The sequence below is a fragment of the Coffea arabica genome, chromosome 2e (assembly GCF_036785885.1).
Source record: "Coffea arabica cultivar ET-39 chromosome 2e, Coffea Arabica ET-39 HiFi, whole genome shotgun sequence".
NCBI classification, from domain to species: domain Eukaryota; kingdom Viridiplantae; phylum Streptophyta; class Magnoliopsida; order Gentianales; family Rubiaceae; genus Coffea; species Coffea arabica.
Genome location: NC_092313.1, coordinates 5522379 through 5543313, shown reverse-complemented (window position 1 = coordinate 5543313; position 20935 = coordinate 5522379). Strand labels below are relative to the sequence as shown.

At 38.1% G+C, this 20935-nt stretch overlaps 3 protein-coding genes across 3 annotated transcripts; all 3 read left to right on the top strand.

Annotated features, from left to right (window-relative positions):
• Nucleotides 1–22: 22 nt before the first annotated feature.
• Nucleotides 23–7738, top strand: LOC113730366 (putative ABC1 protein At2g40090). Its single transcript, XM_027255003.2, has 12 exons — nucleotides 23–349; nucleotides 1188–1342; nucleotides 1463–1588; nucleotides 1737–1832; nucleotides 1920–2020; nucleotides 2313–2349; nucleotides 3510–3728; nucleotides 4272–4383; nucleotides 4847–4938; nucleotides 5028–5201; nucleotides 5902–6015; nucleotides 7225–7738. Exons 1-12 carry the CDS (start codon nucleotides 166–168, stop codon nucleotides 7423–7425), a joined length of 1611 nt encoding a protein of 536 aa, XP_027110804.1. The 5' UTR covers nucleotides 23–165; the 3' UTR covers nucleotides 7426–7738.
• A 3982-nt stretch (nucleotides 7739–11720) lies between these two features.
• On the top strand, nucleotides 11721–15146 carry LOC113730365 (GDSL esterase/lipase CPRD49). Its single transcript, XM_027255002.2, has 6 exons — nucleotides 11721–12006; nucleotides 12647–12724; nucleotides 13136–13276; nucleotides 14111–14187; nucleotides 14286–14435; nucleotides 14679–15146. Exons 1-6 carry the CDS (start codon nucleotides 11896–11898, stop codon nucleotides 14887–14889), a joined length of 768 nt encoding a protein of 255 aa, XP_027110803.1. The 5' UTR covers nucleotides 11721–11895; the 3' UTR covers nucleotides 14890–15146.
• Nucleotides 15147–18467: 3321 nt separating this feature from the next.
• Nucleotides 18468–20710, top strand: LOC113730364 (cytochrome P450 89A2-like). Its single transcript, XM_027255001.2, has one exon. The coding sequence runs from the start codon at nucleotides 18759–18761 to the stop codon at nucleotides 20403–20405; it is 1647 nt and encodes a 548-aa protein (XP_027110802.1). The 5' UTR covers nucleotides 18468–18758; the 3' UTR covers nucleotides 20406–20710.
• Nucleotides 20711–20935: the final 225 nt, after the last annotated feature.

The following is a 20935-nucleotide window of genomic DNA, read 5'->3' as shown; positions in this document are numbered from 1 at the left end:
CACAAGGTAAAAATGCATAAAAATAGCGGGGCGGTCGGAAGATATGTGGATAATAGAGGAAGTTTCGCTTCTGTCCACCCCGTTGTCTCGGAGTTCTAAATAGAAACCCGAAGCCAATCAAAAGGCGGGGACAAGGGGGAAAAAATTAAAAAGGAAGGCCAAAACATGGCGGCGAGATCGGTGTGGCGCGCCAGAGCGAAACTGTTGCTGGCGGCCACAGCCGCGGGAGGCGGAGCCGGTGCGGCTTTGATTATGAGCTCCGATGATCCAGCGAGCGCATTCAAGCTCTCCACCGCCGTCCCCATCCGCTTATTACGCGATTCCGTCTCCGCCGCCACTGTAGCTTTTGGTATGTACCTTTCTTATATCATAAGCACCGCCTTAACTTTTTGCTCGCATTTTAAGCTTATTTCTGTGCATTCCTCCGAGTCATTGCTTTAAAATGAAGCTAGATGCTATGAATATCTAGAGGTGAGGTGAATTTGTGATTTTGTGCGGTACTAAATTTGTCTCAATTCCTAAGCCTTAACTCGGGGAACTGTTGTATGAATGAACCCCTTGATGTTAATAGTAATGCAGATGAAATATAAAACGGTTGGGATGGAGATATGGATTTGGCATTATGGAAACTAGTGGTTGGTGAAGATTTCTAGGGTTCAGCTTTTTTACAAAAAGCTATTTACTCCAGGTTAGGGAGATGAATAGTCCTGGGTGGATGGCTAATTACCAATGCATCGTGATAAGGGAAAAACATGCGGAATCTTCTTTTATTTCACTGCCTCCAGGACCATGGTATAAGTAACTTTTGGTGAAACAATTCTGTTTGCGATGGAAAAGAAATCACTTGAACCAGTTAGCATGATTTTTTTGGAATTTCTTGGTTTTTTAAAGTATTTAGTTAATTTTACCTTTATATGATGATTACTTTTACCTTTATGTGGATAGATGACTCAGAATCCTGTATGGCTTGCTTCGCTTTGGACTTCATTTATAGAATCTATTTCTTTTTAAGGTGAACAAATTAGTTATTGATGCATAATGCATTGCCTTGAAGTCGTAAGCTATGTTGTCACATTTCATAAGTAATGTCCAATTTGTAGTGACTCTTAAGTTGACTACAGTGTGTTGTAAATTTGAAAAGTTTTCTATGTAATGAATGGAGTTCCATTTTGTTATCTTTGTTTTAGATTACAAATATTCGCTCTGGGGATTACCAGAGGGTAGCCCTGAATGGACAAGAGTTAAACATGAAGTTCACATCAGGGGTGCTCGTAGACTTCAAGAACTTTGTTTTAGGAATGGTGGAGTATATATCAAGCTTGGACAACATATTAGTCAATTGGTATGTCACTCTGATGAGTTCCTTTTAGGAGATTGTGGGGAATCAGTTTGTACCTTTTTATATAATTTTAGTGTCCGTTTATGTTCTTTCTTCAGGACCTAAATTTTTTCCCTTATTTAGGAGTATTTAGTACCTGAAGAGTATGTTCATATAATGAGGGAGTCCATGTTAAATAAATGCCCAGTTTCTACATATGATCAAGTGTGCGAGGTTGTCAAGAAAGAGCTTGGAGGTACTCCTGAAGAAGTATGTCCTTGTCCTTTCTAGTATCTCCAACATCATAAAATTTATAGTTTAACCTCTATAAGGATGAAACAGATTATTAGTGTAAGTTAAGCTATCAAGAGCTTAATTGCCTCACCTTCAAAACTGAGTTGAAGACTCTTGTATACAGATTTTTGAGGAATTTGATCCTGTCCCTATAGCGAGTGCTTCTCTTGCACAAGTTCATATTGCTCGTACACGTGATGGACAAAAAGTTGCTGTCAAGGTCTGTGACATATGATCTTACAAAAAGTTGCTCGTACACGTTATGACTAAGCATTCCTCTCATTGACCTATTAGACATGTGATCCAGGTTCAGCATACTCACATGACAGATACTGCTGCGGCAGACACTGCAACTGTGGACTTAATAGTGAACACATTGCATCAGTTGTTTCCTTCTTTTGATTACAGGTTCAAAAAATTTCTCCAAGCTCACTTTTACCTTGGTTTCATGAGAAATGGAAAGTTAATTCTCTAACAAGTAATGATGCTTGGCATATATAAACCATGAAATGTGCATGGTTGCTTCTCTGTGTCTCTTCTCATACACATCTTACGTTGGCACATATGCGTTACCATAAACATGGCAGTATGTGTTTTACATACCAACTAAATTGAAGTGAAATTTAAAGTTTTTAAAACCTTTAATGATATTTTGAAACAATACTTGTTTCTTATGAAAAATTTCTCAACTTTTATGTAGGTGGTTGGTCGACGAAATACGCGAATCTTTACCAAAGGCTAGTTGCTAACATTTTGTCAAATCTATATGCTATTATTGCTACCCTTTCCCCATTTTCTCATTCTTGTTAGTGTCTCTGCTTTGATCAGTGTTAGGCACTGTTTAAAAAGGTATTCATTAAATTGCAGATTTTAGCATACATTACAAGTGTCTCTTTTGGCCACCAAGTACCTGCCTCTTGACTGTGGGTTGGGCCCAGTTATAGCAACTTGGTTCAACTTTTTTTTGTTGAAATCAATACGTTTTCAAATTACAGCTGTTATTATGGATAAAGTTGATTTCTGGTGTTTCTTTAGCAGTTCGAAAGCCTCAAGCAGTGCTAAATATGTAATCATGGAGCCCTGGTTGGTTAGGTGTATGGCTGTCTGTTGTAAAACCTTGGTGCCATCATCAATGAACCTATCTTGTTTAGAGGCTCCTTTTATCATGTTTGATGTCGAGGAAGCATGCAATAAAATCTAAAGATTCCGTTGCACATATGGTCTTTCCTGAAGCTGACCTTTTACTTAGAGGCTGAATAAAATGTTTATGTAGAGAAGAAATGCGTCAAACTTATGCTATATATTGGTTTTGTATGCCTCAAAAAAGGATGGATATTCTAATCTTTGAGTATTTCTCAGCCAGGAGTAGATTTAGTTGTGGACAATATGGTAATTAACTTATATGTTTTTCATGGAAGACTTTAAGCTGATCTGCTTGCCATTTTTTATAGAGCAGAGATGCATTTGAGGATGCCTGGAGGTGTTAGATTTAGCATTTATTGGGTGTGATGTGCAGAACTTTTGCAAAATTAAATAGCCATTAATTCCTTTTTCCCTCATGGAAATCGTAGATAAGATTCAAGCAATCAAAATATCTGGTCATTTAGTTCAGTTCATGTGAACTTCTCTCAGAAGAAAAAGGAAAGGATCAGTGTGCCTTAATTTGGTTCTCTTGTTTGGGCTAGTGTTAAATCTTTCACCTGTCCTCTGTCATTCTCTCGTAATCAGGGTCTGCATTTGGTTTCTGCCTCATCATTCTGCTTGACTGTTGGCCTCTTTAAATCTGATAAGAGTATAATGTTCTTCCTCATTATTAATGTCTGCAATTCTCAGTCTAATTTCTACATGAGCTTTAGATTTCTGTATCTCCGTGACAAGTTATGTTGGTGGCTCTCAGGAACTGGATTTCTTGGTTGAGGCCAAAAACAGTGTAAAGTGTATGGACAACTTCAGGAAGCTATCGCCTCAAGTTGCACGCTATATCTATGCTCCTCGAGTTGATTGGAATCTCAGTACCTCAAGATTATTAACTATGGAATACATTGATGGTGCACAAGTAAATGATTTGAAGACTATTCAAAGACTTGGAATTCAGCCAAGGGATGTTGCAAAGCTAGTAAGCACTTGGTCTTCACATTTCATTTTATTTTTTGCAAAAGAAAGGCAAAGGAATATGATATTACGGAACATTCGTCTGGATTCTGTAGCATCAACAACAACTAACAAGTTGGGGTATTTAAACAACTCTATCTGCGTCTCTGCATGCTCCTTCACGCAACCATTCATGTGTATCTCCTGCCACTTTTGGCATCTTAACACCTTCCAGTGGATGCTCAAATATGCTAGTACATCAGTTGTTAGCATCAAATGCTTATGACAATTTATGAGTTTAGCTGCCTTTTGCCTACAGTTATATGAAGTTCAGGCTCTTCTTTTTTCTTCATATTACTAGTTTTATCTAAGTATGTGCCCTAACTAATTTCGTTGGCATCTTCTAAAAGTTAAAAATGACACTGTTTTGAGAAGTTAAAAAGTTGACTTCTTCTAAAAGCTAAAAATGTCACTGTTTTGAGAAGTTCTTGATATCTAATTACTTTTGAACAGAAGATGCTATTTCATTTGAGCTGTCATCACGAGACCTTTATTTCACCCTTTGCAGGTTAGTCAAGCTTTTGCTGAAATGATGTTTAAGCATGGCTTTGTACATTGTGATCCACATGCTGCCAATGTACTAGTTCGCCCTTTACCATCTGGCAATGGGAGCATATTTGGTGAGCCACTTGTGCAGGGACTTTACTTGCTTTTCTCCTTCCCGACTTATAAGTGCCTTAAATCATTTTCCTTTCTGTGAGCATATTATCATTCTACTATTTTGGGATCGTATTTGAATCTTTTACTGTTATCATGGTGGATTATCTGTGAGTTCATTTTATTTTGTAATGTAGCAGTGTAACATTGCAGGAAGCTAAGTGTGCCTTCTGAAAGTTTTTTAACTTTATCATTCTACTATTATCAACAATCCTGTAAATGGGAATTGGATGCAACATTTAAAACTGTATACATTCTTTTTCACGTCTGTCTCACTGGTCAGATTGTGTGTAGAGACATTCCTATTGTGCTTTCAAGTTTTTCCGTGCTGTCAAAATTCGAATGTACTTGAGATGTATATGTAGTATATTGACTTTTGCAACTACATTAATAATCCTTCCCATTCTCCTGAATTTTCCTTTGCAGGCAGGAAAAAGCCACAGTTGGTGTTGCTGGATCATGGTCTCTACAAGGATCTTGATGATTCTATAAGAATCAATTATGCTGCCCTCTGGAAGGTTTGTTGCAGTTCCAAACTACTTTAATAGTAGTCCTGGTTGTGCTGGTTTGATTTGTCATTTACTTGAACCTGGTAATGTGATTACAGGGGTTGATTTTTTCTGATCCTAAAGCAATAAGGGAAAATAGTGTGAAATTGGGTGCTGGAGAGGACCTTTATGCATTATTTGCTGGGATACTTACAATGAGACCTTGGAACAGAGTGATCGACCCTGCTGTTGATCATCTGGTAGTACACGGCACCGACCATTCTGAACTGCAGGTGAGAATACTTGGTGATAATCGGGATTATATGCTATTTACGTAGTTTGCCAATTACGGGGTTATTTATGCATTTTTATTTTGCAACATTTAAAGTTGTTGATTTTCATGAAGTTTAATTAAATTTTTTTCTTGTGTTCTTAAATCTATATAATTTTGCCAAAGCCTGGAAGTTTGAAATACTTCAGCTGGAGTCCTGAACAACATGTCCTGTTTATAATTGTTTTTGTTCGATTCAAGATGATACCTTCTATCCTTAGTGAGGACTCGAAATTACCCAGTCGGTTATGCTTTTAAAGTTATATTTTCTTCATCTGTGAACTTGGTTTGATCCTTAGCATTCACGTTCTCCCCTCCAGCTTCTGGAAAAAGGAAAAATGGTAAGCATGGTGAATAGTTCAACTTTTATATTTTTAACTAGCTACTTAAGATCTATATACCTCAGGTAACTAGCTGTCTCAAAGATGTAGCAGGCTCTCTCTCTCTCTCTCTCTCTTTCACACACACACACAACATGTACTGTTCAATACACATTGAGGCAAATTTTATTATGGGAATCACGGGAAAAGATTAACAGCAAGCATTTTAAAAGAGAATAAGAGTGCATTGTCTTGGGTTTATATTGGCATTCCTAATTTTTAATCCAGACAAGGATGCCATATTCTCGCTGCAGTTTATAAACATAGCTATTTCTCTTGCAGATGTATGCTTCACAATATTTTCCTCAAATCACAGAACTCCTCAGGAGGTTGCCTCGTGTTATTCTTTTGATGCTGAAAACAAACGACTGCTTACGAGCAGTTAGTAATGAGCTGGTATGAGAACTTTTAACTGTTCAAATTCAAAAGTCTCATATATTTTTAAATGAATCTCTGCTATGAACACTGCATGTTGTGATTAGTTTGAAGTTACGACTTTTAGTTTACAATATCTTTAAATTTTCTCAAGAGGAATACTTCATGATGAGCTATGCAAATCTGCTGTTAAGTTTACAGAGATTCTGTTTGAAGTCTTAAAAGTTTGTGTATATTTCATCTCTAGTTTCTCACTCAGCTTATGCTGCATATACTCGTATGGTTAAAATAGTGCCACTTTGGAGAACTTTAGTGATCTGGAAAAGATTTTAATAATGAAAGAAGTTTTAGCAACGGGAAAATCCAAGCACTGTGAAGCCAACTATAACATGTGCAAAGAATGATAATGTCAGCTCTTATATATTTTCAATCATGTAGTGTGAGTTCTGGACTTCTTATTTCTTTATGCTTTCATTTTCCGCTTATTGGCTATTCCTTGCATTGCTTATGGACTTAATCTTGGCATTGAGTATTTATATCTTCAGACAAAGTGTTTCTCGTTACTTCACATGTGCTGTGAATTGTAAAACAATTGTTCAAATTCGATTTATGACTGCCAATTTTCAACTTCAGAATTTACTGACATGCTAAGTGTTGACTAAATTTTTTATGTCATCTAGTTATGTCAGCTTTTTATCTGTGTATCCCAATATCTGGCTTTTTTGGCTTTCACATGGCTGTTAAATGAAACTTGTCAAAGGCCTGGCCTGTATCCCTGTGGGTTTTTCGCCATGGTGGATGTATAGATTAAATAATTAGCTTCAAGGAACTTGGTTATCCCACAAAAGGGAAGAGAGTGTTGGAATTTTTGTAGATTATTCAAGGGGTTTGTCAACGTTCTTTCCTTTGGAAGGATGATCTATTAAGAGGTAGATATTGGCATCATTAATTACAAGGCCTTAGTTAGGAGGATTGATGAGCGGTAGCTTTGTGGTTTCCAACGTCCTTTGTTCCGCATGCTTGGCCGGTTTATTGTTTTGACAACACCTCAATTTGCCCCATCTACCCAGTTAAAAAAAAAAAAATCCAGTTTCTCTCTTTTTAGTTCTTTTCTACGTTTGGCATGAAGCACCTTTACTTCGAATTAGACTCTTTTTGACAGTGAACTCCTCTCTGACATCTATATTTGGGCCTGATTATGCTTTTCCATTCAAAATGGCTCTTGGACAGATGCAAGGATCTTCCCTGGAATCATTTCTAATTATTGGAAGAGTTTCCTCTGAAGCAGTTATTGAATCTAAGTTGTGGCAAAAGAGGTCAATTATGTCTCGAATTGATGTCTGGTTGGAAAGGATTCTCTTAGAAGCTCGGCTCTTCGGAATGCATGTGGCATTGTGGCTTTTGCTATTGCGGAGAGCTTTGACTTTGTGAAAGATATTAAATTGTAATATGGAATTTGGGAGAAATATCTTCAGGGCTTATCACGGTACCTCTGTTTTGTCTAGTCCGCTTCATAGTTCTCTCACTTAAATTAGGATTTTGGTCAATACCTAGATGAATTTGTTTTTTCGGTTTTTGACTCGACTTAATTTTTCTTCTTAAGTTGGCTGATTATTCCATACATCATTGTATTAGTGGGCATTCGGTTTTGTTGTAAGGTTCCTTGAAAGGGGTCGCATATTTTTTGCTCGCTGAGTCAGCAATATCAATATAGTATTTTAAAACTTTATTGTTTTCAACAAAATTCAATCTCAATGTATACCGGTGCCAGCTTGTACTTATCCTGGTAATTTAAAATAGAATGTGGTTGTTCTTCTTGTTTTCACTTTTCTGAAGCATGATTAAAATGAAAGGCTCGATTGCATGCTGTTAGTTAGCCATCTTCTTTACTCGAAAAGAAGCGAGCAACAGTTGAGAAGATGACATGAAGTTCCAATACGAAGTCATTGAAGGAAAGCTGCCAATCGTCCTTTTTAATCAATGATCCAAATGCTAATAATATGATGCGTCCACGCAGTTTTGAGAAGGGGGAGAAAAAGATCGGTAACGAATGAAGCTATGACTTTTAAAATATAAGGACTAAAATGCTTCATTTTAAATTTGGAATTTAAAAAGAAATATTTGGATTCAAAATGCGAGGGACAGTCCGTGGGATCAATTAGGTGAGAAAGAAATGTGGTGCCGTGACCAAATCCATGCCACCTAAACTGGTTGCGTCCCCATGCCATCTTCAGGCCCTTGTCCATGTCCTCTCAGCAGTACCTTACCTCTAGATCTGAACTGGTTAGGCATTCGAACTTGACACTTCCTTGCCTGGTTGGATCTTGAATTTACTTCTTGATTTACGAAATTTCATTTTGACAAGTCAATACTTTAAAATGGAAATAAGAAATTTTAATGGAGTAAAAGAAGAAAGGACTAAGCAAGTCCAATGAGAATAAACTAAACATTCCTAGAGTAATTGGCTACCAAGAGAGTTTTAAAAACTCTATTAATATTCAGGTTTTCTTGAAAATTTCACCCGTGGATGTATAGGTATCTATCTGAATCAGTGGTGACTCACGGGATTCTCCTTTAATTTCTTTAGATTCCCCTTCCCATAATATAGCCAGATCAGTGGTGGCTAACTAAGCCCGACAACTAGCTAGATCTTTTTTCATTAAAAAAAATATGATGGCTACCGGGCTGTGTCATGTTAGTAGTCATTATTACAAAAAAAAAAGGTCAAGAACGGAGGGATACTCTCGTCGGGTTTGTTTGGACAACTTTGATTTCAAATAAAAAAATTTACTTTACAAATTTCAACCACCTTTTTATCTTCCCAATCATCATTTTATCTCATATACATCACATCATAAAAAGTGCTACAGTAATTATCTCAAATAAATCATCCAAATAAACTCTTATCCAAACAAACTCGTGTGATGGGGCAGATTTTTGCAAAATTTGTGAGCAATTGTGCAGCAATTTGTTTTTGCAGAATTTTGCCCCTGTCGGGTTGTGTCAGCTCCGTAGTGATACTTTGTTTTTTTTAATGGCATTGGAATCTAGCCATTGAGATTAACGGCTAGATCTTCACCAAGGTTTAATCCTCGCCAATATAAGTAGGCGTTGAGCAAAGGTTACTCCGCCCCTCTCCTTATTTCCTCCTGTCATTGTCTTGGTTCTTTTTTGTCCCTCTTCCTCCGCATCTCCAATTCCGTCACTTATACAAAAGCCTTTAAATTTCACCATTTTACCATTTCACGTTATCAAATTTTCCTTCTTTTCTATTTTTTGCCTTTCTATTTTTATAATGCACAATAATGTTATATTTGTCAAACTATAGATTAGATTAATAATTACCTTTCATGCATGACTAGTTACTATCATATTTATTTCTACCTCCATTCTTATAACTACCCACTATCAAATAATAAATTATTTGTACATTTTATTTATGTAAATGTCAAATTTCTATATGTTTTATAAAAATATAAAATCAAATCCCATACATAATAATTTTAGCAAATATCTTTCAAAGATTTTTAAATATTCATTTACTGTTGCACATTAAGCACTTTTATTTGGGAATGCATCTTCTTATAAATTGAATGAGATGTGACTTTTTTTATCTAAAATTTTTTCTTAGGATTGAACATAAAATAAAAATAATTGATTTAGCAAACAGATCTAAACATTTTTCTTACACTTGAACATAAAATAAAAAATGATTTACGAAAAAGGTTGCTGGTTTACTTCGAGTTAAAAAAAAAAAAAAAAAAACAGCAGGCTGTTAGGCTTACAGATCGACAGCATTCTTGAAAAGTTCCCAGCGAGCTGCTGGGCTATGGCAGCTTTGTTGAAAAGTTCCCAGCAGGCCAACATTAAAAAAAATATATTCTATTGTCAACCTGGCAACTTTTTAGAAAAATGTTTAGTTGCCTTTCGGGCTGAGCCCGGTAGCCAGGTATTTTTTTAAAAAAAATTTTTGGCTCAGTAGGCATAGTTTTATACCAGAATCATGTTAAAGCATTATTCTTGCTATTTTTTTTTCCAACAATGAACAAAGGAATTAGCCAGAAGCGAAATGGGGATAGGTAACTGTTGTGACTAATAGGGATGGCAATGGGGCGGGGGACACCTTCCCCCAACCCCCGCTCCTTGCTCCCCCACCCCGCCCCGCTTCCTTCGTGGGGTTAAAAAAGTTTTATTATATAATTTAATTATAATTAAATTTGAACAAATAATCAAGTACTAAAATATCAACGCAACACCAAATTATTATTCATTGTAACTTCACAATTGAAACTCATAAAAATGATTAAACAAAAATTATTTGAATACAATCTAATATAATAAAACAAATATAACTAAAATAATCAAGTTTTCACTTTTGATACAACTACAATTACTAAATTATTATTGTGTTTTTTTAGAAAAAGTGTTATTGTATTAAGTGTAGTTAGGAATTTAATATAAATATATTAATAAATTTAGTATAAACAATTAATAATTTTTATTAATAGACATGTGTAATTAGTAGTATAATTGATAAAATCATTATATATATAATTATGTACATATATATATTCCAAACGGGTGGCGGGACAGCCCCGTTTCTAAACGGGGGTAAAAAATTCCCTCCCGCTCCCATCCCAAACCCTGCCCCAATGACCCCCCACGGGCGCCGGCCCCGTTGCCATCCCTAGTGACTAACCATCATAAATGTAATATGGGGGCACAAACGGTCATTAGAAGAATCGTTCAGGAGTAGTCCTCTCACATTACTAAACAAGAGGTCCAGCAACAACCACGTAGCCAAGGAATAACCAAAGCTAAAGCGATCTCGTTTCAATTAGTTAGGATAATAAAAAAAAATAAAAGTGATTGCTTACCCCAACAGACTCCATTAGAGCCAAACGGGTTCTTCAAAATTAAAATTTTTGAAATGAAATTGTTATTTGGTTTGTGACTTTAAAATGAAACTCGGGGAAAAAATACTTACCATAATATTGAACAAAACACCATTCTCTATCTAGCTAGGAAAGACAAAAATCAGTAAAGAGATAATCTTGCATACATTAAAGTTTTGGGAGGGAGGAGGAATGTGTTGGAAAGAGATGTGTAGGGGTAATTTGAACTGAAAAGTGCACTTTGTTGTTCATTTTGGCGGCACTTTGTGGAATGGAGTCCCGACGCCTTGTGACGGAATTTGTTGAAGTAACACATTCGTTTTTTTTTTTTTTTGAGTCTCATTAATTGAAACGAGGTTGTTTGTTTCGTGTTTATTCCCTTGCGACCTCATATCATAAATGTGGGTAGGCAGGCACCAATGGATGTTGGTGCAAACAGAAGGGATTTGCATCTCTTAATTATGAGGTTTCGAGTTCGAAACCTATGGAAATGAAAAAAAACAATGTTGGGTTCGAATATGATTAATCGTAGACAGACGTGGGTGGACATTGAATTGAAGGTCATCATCACAATCACAAATGTGACTACGGTAGGGAATAGGGATAACCAAAACACGGTGGACATTATTGGTTCTTACACATGATAAATGTGGCTACGGTAGGGAGAAGCAAACACGGTGGACATAGAATTGAAGGCCCTTAGCTATCATAAACGTAGGTAGGTATAGTGAAGGCCCAAAACACGGTGGACATTGAATTGAATTGAATTGAAGGCCCTCTGCCTGCGTCATCACACCGTCTGCTATTATGACTCTCAAATTTATTTCATTGAATAGCATCCCCTTGCTGTTGCCAGTCGTGCGTTTTTATTTAACTACTGGGTCTCCTTTTTTCTTGAGTTTCCAACAGAGGCAGACCCCAAAGATACCCCTCTTCTTGTTTTTGGGCTGATTTCTGGCGAAATTGTCAGGCAACACTCAATTGCTAAAAGGAAGAAGAGGCGGAGATGGTGGGACCACTGAGGCCGCAGTTTGTTCTCTTTGGATCGTCGATTGTGCAGCTCAGCTTCTCCAATGAGGGTTGGGGCGCCACTCTCACTGATATTTACCCTCGCAAAGTAATTACTACTATTATTATTAATTTTTTCCCCAAAGTGAAATATTATTCTTCTCCAAAGTAAAGCTCATCTAATATTAATAATTTACATAATGATAAAATGGGGATCTTCAAATTGCGGAGTGTGCGCTTCACAAACACACTTGAGTTTTCATTCAATTCAACCTTGTCATGTTTTATCCGTTTTTTTAAAATAGTTGGGGATGCTTTTGATACTTTGCTGATCAGGTTTTTATATTTTCAGCTTATGATTTAAGATGATAAAAGTTCGATTGACTATATGTAAATGCAAATTTGGCATGTCTAAGCGCACTATATTCCTGGTGCACTTTGCATTATTCGATTTTTGCTAATATTCTATTGCGAGTTTGATTTCATCTTTTTCACTTTTTTGGTCGCATATATTGGAAGTTACGCTAAATACGGTGTAATTTTTCAACTCGATCAACTTTGTCCAAAGGCTTACATACATATTCTACATCCATGCCCATATGTATCCCTGCCGTGTACTGCTGCATTGTCAAATGAAAGGCCCATTTCGCTGACGCATTTGGGGCTTTGATTGGAGTCATGATGCAGTATTTTGAAAATTCTACTACAGTCTAATGCAATCTCCTCGTCTACCATGTGGTCACTTGTAGGCAGACATTATAATGCGTGGATACTACGGGTGGAACTCACGACGTGCTCTCCAGGTCCTTGATCAAGTTTTTCCAAAGGTATTCCATGTTGTGCTGGGGTTCAAAGTTTCTGAAGATTATAATGTTGAACGCAGTCCATGCTACTACTACTTTGTTCGCACCATTTTTGTGTCTTCCGGTTAAGAATTTTGATGGGGTGAAAAAACTTATTATTAAAGATGCATCTGAGACAGTATCAGAACCACTGTTTTGAAACAATATGCTAGTCACTCTACTCCCTTGGATGCTTTGGCAGAATTAGAGCTTTGTAGGATTTTCCTTTTTTTAAGTCATTGATTCAGATGTCTTCTTCAACTTCCTCTTCTAGTGCTGTGCTTAATTCTGATAGCAATTGTTAATGTTACATGGTTGGTGACTTTGTTTGTTAAGTGAATGTGATGTCTATCAGTATCAGGGCTTTGACAGTTGGTTTATGTTTGGCTGTTGCAGGATGCTGCTATTCAGCCTGCTTTGGTGATTGTCTACTTTGGTGGCAATGATTCAATCGGGCCTCACCCATCTGGACTGGGTCCCCATGTGCCACTTGCAGAATACGTTGAGAATATGAGAAAAATTGCGATTCATCTCAAGGTAACTTGATTGAGCAATGCATCTTTAAGAATGAGGACAATTTAGATATGTAAAGAGTCACTAAAGATTTACGCTTCAAGTTTTGCTACTTATTGGCAAGTTTCCATGGGCTGAACCTAATAAAGGTCTATCGGGATACAAAATATTCAGACACAGACTTAACATAAAAAAGCTATTTTTAGGAACAAGCGCTAAATGGATTCTTCATTTTGGCAATATTCCTTGCTTCTGTTAATGAATCAGTCCTTTTCCATGGGGATTATGGTGAGCCAGTACACTCCATTTGCTATGCCAGTGTGTGAGGAAAACAATTACTATGATTTTCTGTCAATAGATAGATGACCCTTAAAATGTTTGTATTTCGATGTTCTATGGTTCTTATGAGAAGACAAAGATTACTTAAGCAGGCCTAAATTCCCATTTCTGCCATAGGAGAGCAAACTTGATGACATAGCTTCATGAAGATACCAGTGATTTTTTCCACTCTCAGAGGAACGTGAATGAACATATAGAAGCTTAAAGTTCCTCAATTTCCTTTTGATTTTAAGGTTCTTGTTATTGTCTCCAACAACCCCTCCCCCCCCTCTCTCTCCCCAAAAAAAAAAAGAAAAAAAGAAAAACTAAGAAAATGAGAAAAATTCCTCACTCCTATTATGCTGTTACGATCAGATTAATAATTGGAAAAACCGCAATATAAATTTCCATCGAAGGTCTTAATGTCAGTGGGTGCAGTAGCATGATGCCTGATGTGTATTTTCTTTTTGCCATCCTTTTTGGTTAATCTGTTAAAAAATTTGTGTACATCTCCTTGCTAATATGGTATCTAAATGTCAGAGCCTTTCCGACTCAACCCGCTTAATCTTCCTCAGTTGTCCACCAGTCAATGAGGCCGTACTTCAAGCAACCTACAAGTAATTTGATGCCAATCTCTTAGGTTTTGTTCCTTGTCATTGATTTCGTTTCCAAATTTCATGACTAGTCATTTAAGCCTTTTCTTCTTTCCGAACAGTCCTATGCTTAGTGAGATAGTTCGAACAAATGAGTTGTGCCAGATGTATTCAGAAGCCTTAATTGAGTTATGCAAAGAGATGGGCATAAAGGTTATTGATCTTTTCAATGCGATTCAGAAACGAGATGATTGGCTTACTGCTTGCTTCACGTAAGTTTGATTTTTACCCATTCTTTACATTCTCTTTCCTGGAGACATGAACAAATAGGTACTGCATCCGGTACAATGCAGGAATCCAGGCTAGGAATTAGCACTAGTCGATATGCAGTTTTGCAATGATAATAATCCAGGAAAAGAACGGCAATATAATCATCCGGAAGTATAATATGCTACCGAAACGCTAGTATATTTTATTCCACAATTGTATTCAATGCACATTTTTGCCTCCCACAGGGATGGGGTTCACTTTTCCGCAGAAGGGAGTAACATAGTGGTGGAAGAGATACTGAAGGTGTTGAGGGAAGCTGATTGGGTGCCATCTCTCCACTGGAAATCCATGCCCACTGAGTTTTCAGAGGACTCACCATATGACCTCGTGGCCGCTGACGGAAAATCCACGATAAATGCATCTGAGTGGAACCACTGGGAAGGTCAATGGGAGTAGATTGTGCGTTAGCTGTCGTCCCGCTGGAGTTGCTAAGCAAGATGTATGCTTCAGTTAAGAACTCAAAGCAGGGAAACTGGAAAACTTCTTTTGCAGTTGCGAAGTGCTATTTTGTCGCTAAAATGTTTTGTTTTACTTTGGAAGTTTTGCTGGTTGTCTCAGTTCATGTTGTTGTCTTTTTTTTTTTTTTAATCAATAAATGCACGGAACTGTGGGAAAATTTTGGGTGTGGATTATGTAAAAGGCGAGTTTTTGTATTTTGACAGGTGATTTTCTTTCTTTGATCTTTGGGGTAAAATTTGGGTTGTTAAGACCTTCAATCTGTTTTCTTGTCCAGATATCTATACTATACTATCATTTAAAATTAGTTTTAAAAGTAGGAAAAATCGCCAATTTAGTCCCTAAACATTTTCACTAACACCAATTTGGTCCCTTAAAGTTTTTTACTATGAAATTAGCCTTCAAAGTAAAATATATATGCCAATTAAGGACTTGCGTCGTAGCGCCGTCGCAAACTTGTCTCTTATTGAAGTAGACGGTGGTCCATTCAGGGGTTTTTTGGACACTTCATGCCATGAATTCTTAGAAGCTTGAGAAGAAGCCATGGGAAGTCATATGAGTAAGAAGCCCGGTGAAATTGCGAAATTTGGGCTTGAGAAGCCTGGTGAAATTTGGGCAACTGGATATTCAAGAGGAATTGGAGTTGTTTTCAGAAGAATTCTTTGGACTGGGATTTGAGTTTGCTTAGAAATCTGATTTTTCTGTCTAATCCTGAAGCTTTGGAGGTTAGTGATGGTATTGGAAATTTGATTTTCGTGGATTTTCTTGTATGAATCTTTGGCAATTTAAGCTTGTCATTTTTTGCTGAATTTTGTTCGACAGGGGAGATTGCAGGAATTTTTAAGTCGGAAGATCAGTTTCTGGGTTGGTGAAGATCAGATTTGGAATTCTTTTTTTTTTGTTTTGTTTAACATGGTAAATCATAGATCACCATAGATTCATATATCTAGGTATAATCAAAGGCGTATTTACATCTCCAAGTTCTTAAAAAACAAAGAAATCAGAAGATCAACATTTGATAATCATAGCCGATGACGATGATATTTATGATCTTCAGTCTTCGTTCTTAATAGGATCTTCATAGTTGGGATCATTTATGTAGACAGCTTCTTTGTGGATCCGTCCTAGCTCAGCATCGGAGTAACCGTCACCGGACCACGTGAACTTGCCGCCATGGCCACCTTTCTTTGGCGATCCATTCATGCCTGTACCCGATTTCCTATCTCTCCTGATCTCCTAACCGTTGCCGGCCTTCACATTTGTCTTGGAGCTTTTGCCGGAATTCCTCATCTGTCTCTCTCCGCCCGTGGGTCTTTTGTAGCTACTCTATCAATTGAAGCGAGTGGATTTGGAATTCAGACAGAGGATTAAAGCTCTGATTTACTTGAAACAGTTCCTAGTTATGAGGACTAAAGACGATCAGAACCATTGTTGATTCTCGGTTGTTGATATGAGTTTTCAGATGGAAGCCTTTTTTTTTTTCTTTTGGGATGTTTCCCCGCATTTTATCTTTACAATCCAATTGAATTACTCAGAGATTTGTTCCAATGAACTTACCCTGTTATGAAAGGTAAAAAAATCTTCTTCATATGCTGTTTCTCCCAGAAAAATTTCAGTTTCTATTTTTTCAAGAGAAACAACTAGATTAGAAGCTTAGTCTTTCAAATTTGGTGACTAATCTAGTTGCCCAGTTGCCTAAATATGGGGAAGTTTGCCCAACTGGATATGCCCAGTTGCCCAAAAATTAGAAGCCATGGCCTCTAATCCAGTTGTCAAGCCTGGTGAAATTTCCCATGCCCAAATTCTGATGCTTGAGAAGCTGCAAATGCGAAAGACTAAGCTTGATAAAAAGCTTAAGTACATCCATGCTTGGAGAAAACTGGCGAGCATTATCTTTGTTGCAGCATTTGCTGTTGTTCTTATATGTTCAGTCATGGCTGCTGCTATGGCTGCTCCTCCTGTTGCGGCCGCCCTTGCTGCTACTACTTCCATCCCTCTGGGATCAATGGGGAAGTGGATTGATTCTCTTCTGCAGAGCTATGAAAATGCTGTCAAAGGACAGAAGGAGATCATGAGCGCAATTCAAGATAGAAAATTGGTTTGCGTCCAACATATGCCGAAATTAGGAAAGCTTATGAGAGAGTGCATGAAATGCCCAAAAAGCCCCTGAATGGACTGCCGTCTACTTCAATAAGAGACAAGTTTGGGGCAGCGCTACGACGCAGGTCCTTAATTGGCGTATATATTTTACTTTGAAGACTAATTTCATAGTAAAAAACTTTAAGGGACCAAATTGGTGTTAGTGAAAATATTTAGGGACCAAATTGACGATTTTCCCTTAAAAAGTAAACAAAAGCAAACTGAAAAGATAAACAGCACGAATAGTCAAAATTACCATGAAAGATGGCGTGGCGTGGATCGATGGTGAGAGTGCTGATGATGACATTTACATGCCTTTTGAACGTTCTTGTTTTTTTGTTTTTTTGTTTTTTTCAGAATGTTTGTCAAGTCAAACAACAAAAATGGATGTAAATTCAAAATATAGAGAATGGAAGATCTATTTGCGTGTCTAGACTATTCTTTGGGATTACCTCGAGAAGCATGTCATACTTTGCAACTAACTTTTCCAACCGTCCGGTGTTTGTGAAAAAACACTCTTATATTTAGATATAAACATACATTTTCTGAGTTTTCTACGAAATAAGACACGCTTATATCACCCAGAGAGAGAGAGAGAGACTTATAGCATAGTTTATACGTATGTGTGTATATATATATACATATAATGTCAATAATATGACAGCAATTTAATTAGTTTAGTTTTTTTAATAAGAAAATTGTAGAATTTAAAAAGTAGGAAGAGAGAAGGCGAGAAGGAATTTAAACTTAAGATCTCTAATTTCACATTTCGTACACAATTATAGAAATTAAAACTAAGTTTACAGCGTGACAGGGGATGTCAAAATTATATATTGTTATTGTACGTATTATTAATTTAGTGTATTTTTCAAATGTACGTACTTGGTAGTATGCAACTATCTACGCTTTGAAATCCGTAGTTTTACTCAAACATTCTGTATTATGTGCGCGTAGGGGATCAAGGGCTGGTGCGGTGTACGAAACCAACAAAACATATCTTCCCATGAAATAAACGTAAACACTAAACCAAACTAACAAAACATAAAAAGAAATAGTACCACAAATTTTGACGCAATCAATCAATAATCCCAGATTTTGAGTATCGCATCTAAACTAAGGTCATGCTTGAATTGCTTGTTTCCGTCGGAAAATATTGTCGTTTTTCGTAATCACATTTTCTATCACCTTTTTTCCTCACATATATCAAATCGCTATAGAAATTATTCCATGAAAAATGACGAAAAATGCAATCCAAACACAATATATTATAGTTTGATTCAGCATAATAATCACGTCGTCTTTCCTATTATATCACTACTACTTTCTCTTTCATTTTAGTATCACATATAATAGTAGTATATATATTATCCTCCTCCTCCTCCTCCTCCTCCTCCGGAGTGTCAAGTGTGGTATGGACTATGGAGTATGGACGCTACCCGCTGGTGTCTGTTTCCATTTGTCTTGTCGACATTTATGATTTACCCGCCGGTGTCTGTTTCCATTTGTCTTGTCCTCCACTCAACCACGAGTCGACGACTAGACCACAAGACCAATAAAATAAAATAGACCACCGGGAAGGAAAGAAAAGGAAAGGAAAGGGAAGCTCTCCCAGTCCCAATCTTTTATTTAATCTTGAAACTGGGGTACTGGGAAAACCGGAAAACAAAACAATGGAGACGTATTGGTTCATCATCGTCGTCTCCCTCTGCATCTCTGCAATCCTTAAATCCCTCCTTAGCCTGCTCTCCTCCTCTAACAACACCCAAGACAAGCTCCCTCCGGGACCCTACACCATCCCAGTCATCGGCACCTTCTTATGGCTCCGCATGTCCTTCGCCGATATAGAACCCGTCCTTCAAAGATTGAAAGCCAAGTACGGCCCCCTCATCTCTCTCAGAATCGGGTCTCGCCCCTCCATATTCGTCGCAAGTCACTCCTTGGCCCACAGAGCCCTTGTCCAGAACGGCGCTGTCTTCTCCGACCGCCCAAAATCTCTTCCCACCGCCAAAATCTTCAACAGCAACCAGCATAACATCAGCTCCGCCCGTTACGGCCCCACCTGGCGCCTTCTCCGCCGAAACCTCACTTCCGAGATTCTCCACCCGTCTCGGGTCCAGTCATACACCCGGGCCCGCCGCTGGGTCTTAGGCATCCTCTTCCAACGATTTCTCCACCAAAATCATGCTGCTGATGAGCCCGCCAATATGGACAGGACGGTGGTCGGTCACTTCCGCTACGCCATGTTCTGTCTGCTGCTGCTCATGTGCTTCGGGGACAAGCTCACAGAGACAAAAATTCAGGAGGTTGAGAGTTTGATGCGTCGGGCGCTGCTGAGTTTTGGCCGCTACAATATTCTCAATTTCTTGCCTAGATTGGGGAAGATTCTGTTTCGCAGCCAATGGAAGGAGCTTCTGAAATTACGGGAAGATCAAGAAAAATTGCTGGTTCCTTTGATTAGAGCCCGAATTGAAGCAAAACGACAGCGGCGTAACGATGATGATAAAGAAGAGGAGGAGGAAGAAGTGGTGGCATATGTGGATACCCTGGCGGGCTTGAAATTGCCGGACGAGAAAAGGGAACTTAGTGAGGGGGAGATGGTGACGCTGTGTTCCGAATTTCTGAATGCGGGCACTGATACTACGTCAACTGCGCTGCAGTGGATTATGGCCAACTTGGTGAAGTACCCTGCCGTTCAGAACAAGCTTTACAGAGAGATAGTGGAGGTTGTCGGCCCGCCACCACCTTTGTCTTTGTCTTTGTCATCGTCATCGTCGTCGTCCGGGGACGGTTTGAAGGAGACGGAGGAGGTGAAGGAAGAGGACTTACAGAAAATACCTTACCTGAAAGCAGTGGTGCTGGAGGGGCTCAGGCGTCACCCTCCTGGGCACTTTGTGCTGCCCCATTCGGTCACTGAAGCTGTGGAGTTGGAGGGTTATGTAGTTCCCAAGAACGCTACTGTGAATTTCATGGTGGCAGAGATGGGCTGGGACCCGAAAGTGTGGGAAAGTCCTATGGAATTCAGGCCTGAGAGATTTTTAGAGGAAAAAATGGCTGGGGACAATAGCGAAGGTCAGCTGTTCGATGTTACTGGGAGTAAAGAGATAAAGATGATGCCATTTGGCGCTGGAAGGAGAGTGTGTCCTGGCTCGAACCTGGCTCTGTTGCATTTGGAGTACTTCGTGGCTAATTTGATTTGGCATTTCGAGTGGAGAGCTGTTGACGGTGACGATGTTGATCTCTCGGAAAAGCAAGAATTTACGGTCGTCATGAAAAATCCACTGCGGGCGAACGTCTCCCCCAGAGTTAAATCCACTTGATTTGTCTAGAACACACTACTGCTACTACTTTAAAGTAGTAGAAAGATCTCCACGCAAAATTACTTCGAAGATATTCCTATCCTAATTAAGAGCAGCAGCGAAAGGGTTGGGTTTAGCTCTCTGTGAACAAAGCTGTTAGTAAGATATGTGGACAAAGCTATATGTGTTGTGTGTCTTCTTGTATGCATAAAGTTCCTGCTAGTTTCTGTTTTCTTGGTACATGAACATGCTTTTCTTGCTGTTGATTTTACATGTCCATCATATTCCTCTAAAATGAAACAACTAGATATTAGGGATTTCCGTGAGATCAGTGCTTGTATTTCTCCTTTTTACTCCTCCTCCTACGTCAAATCAAATCGCTATATTATATATATATATATATATATATATATATATATTATTATTTACAGAAATTTTAGATAATAGCAATCCAAATCTAACCAGTTGGAGGTTTGGATGTTGTTAATTTTGACATGTTTCTGCTCTTTACCAGTTGTTTCCATTCACATTACTAATTCGAATAAGAGCCT

Excerpts from the sequence above, each read along its gene's own strand:
- LOC113730364 (XM_027255001.2), top strand. The coding sequence starts at position 18,759 with ATGGAGACGTATTGGTTCATCATCGTCGTCTCCCTCTGCATCTCTGCA.
- LOC113730366 (XM_027255003.2), top strand. The coding sequence starts at position 166 with ATGGCGGCGAGATCGGTGTGGCGCGCCAGAGCGAAACTGTTGCTGGCG. Across the intron at positions 350-1,187 it reads CGCCGCCACTGTAGCTTTTG|ATTACAAATATTCGCTCTGG; the intron begins GTATGTACCTTT and ends TCTTTGTTTTAG. Across the intron at positions 4,384-4,846 it reads TGGCAATGGGAGCATATTTG|GCAGGAAAAAGCCACAGTTG; the intron begins GTGAGCCACTTG and ends TTTCCTTTGCAG.
- LOC113730365 (XM_027255002.2), top strand. The coding sequence starts at position 11,896 with ATGGTGGGACCACTGAGGCCGCAGTTTGTTCTCTTTGGATCGTCGATT. Across the intron at positions 12,007-12,646 it reads CTGATATTTACCCTCGCAAA|GCAGACATTATAATGCGTGG; the intron begins GTAATTACTACT and ends GGTCACTTGTAG. Across the intron at positions 13,277-14,110 it reads AAATTGCGATTCATCTCAAG|AGCCTTTCCGACTCAACCCG; the intron begins GTAACTTGATTG and ends TCTAAATGTCAG.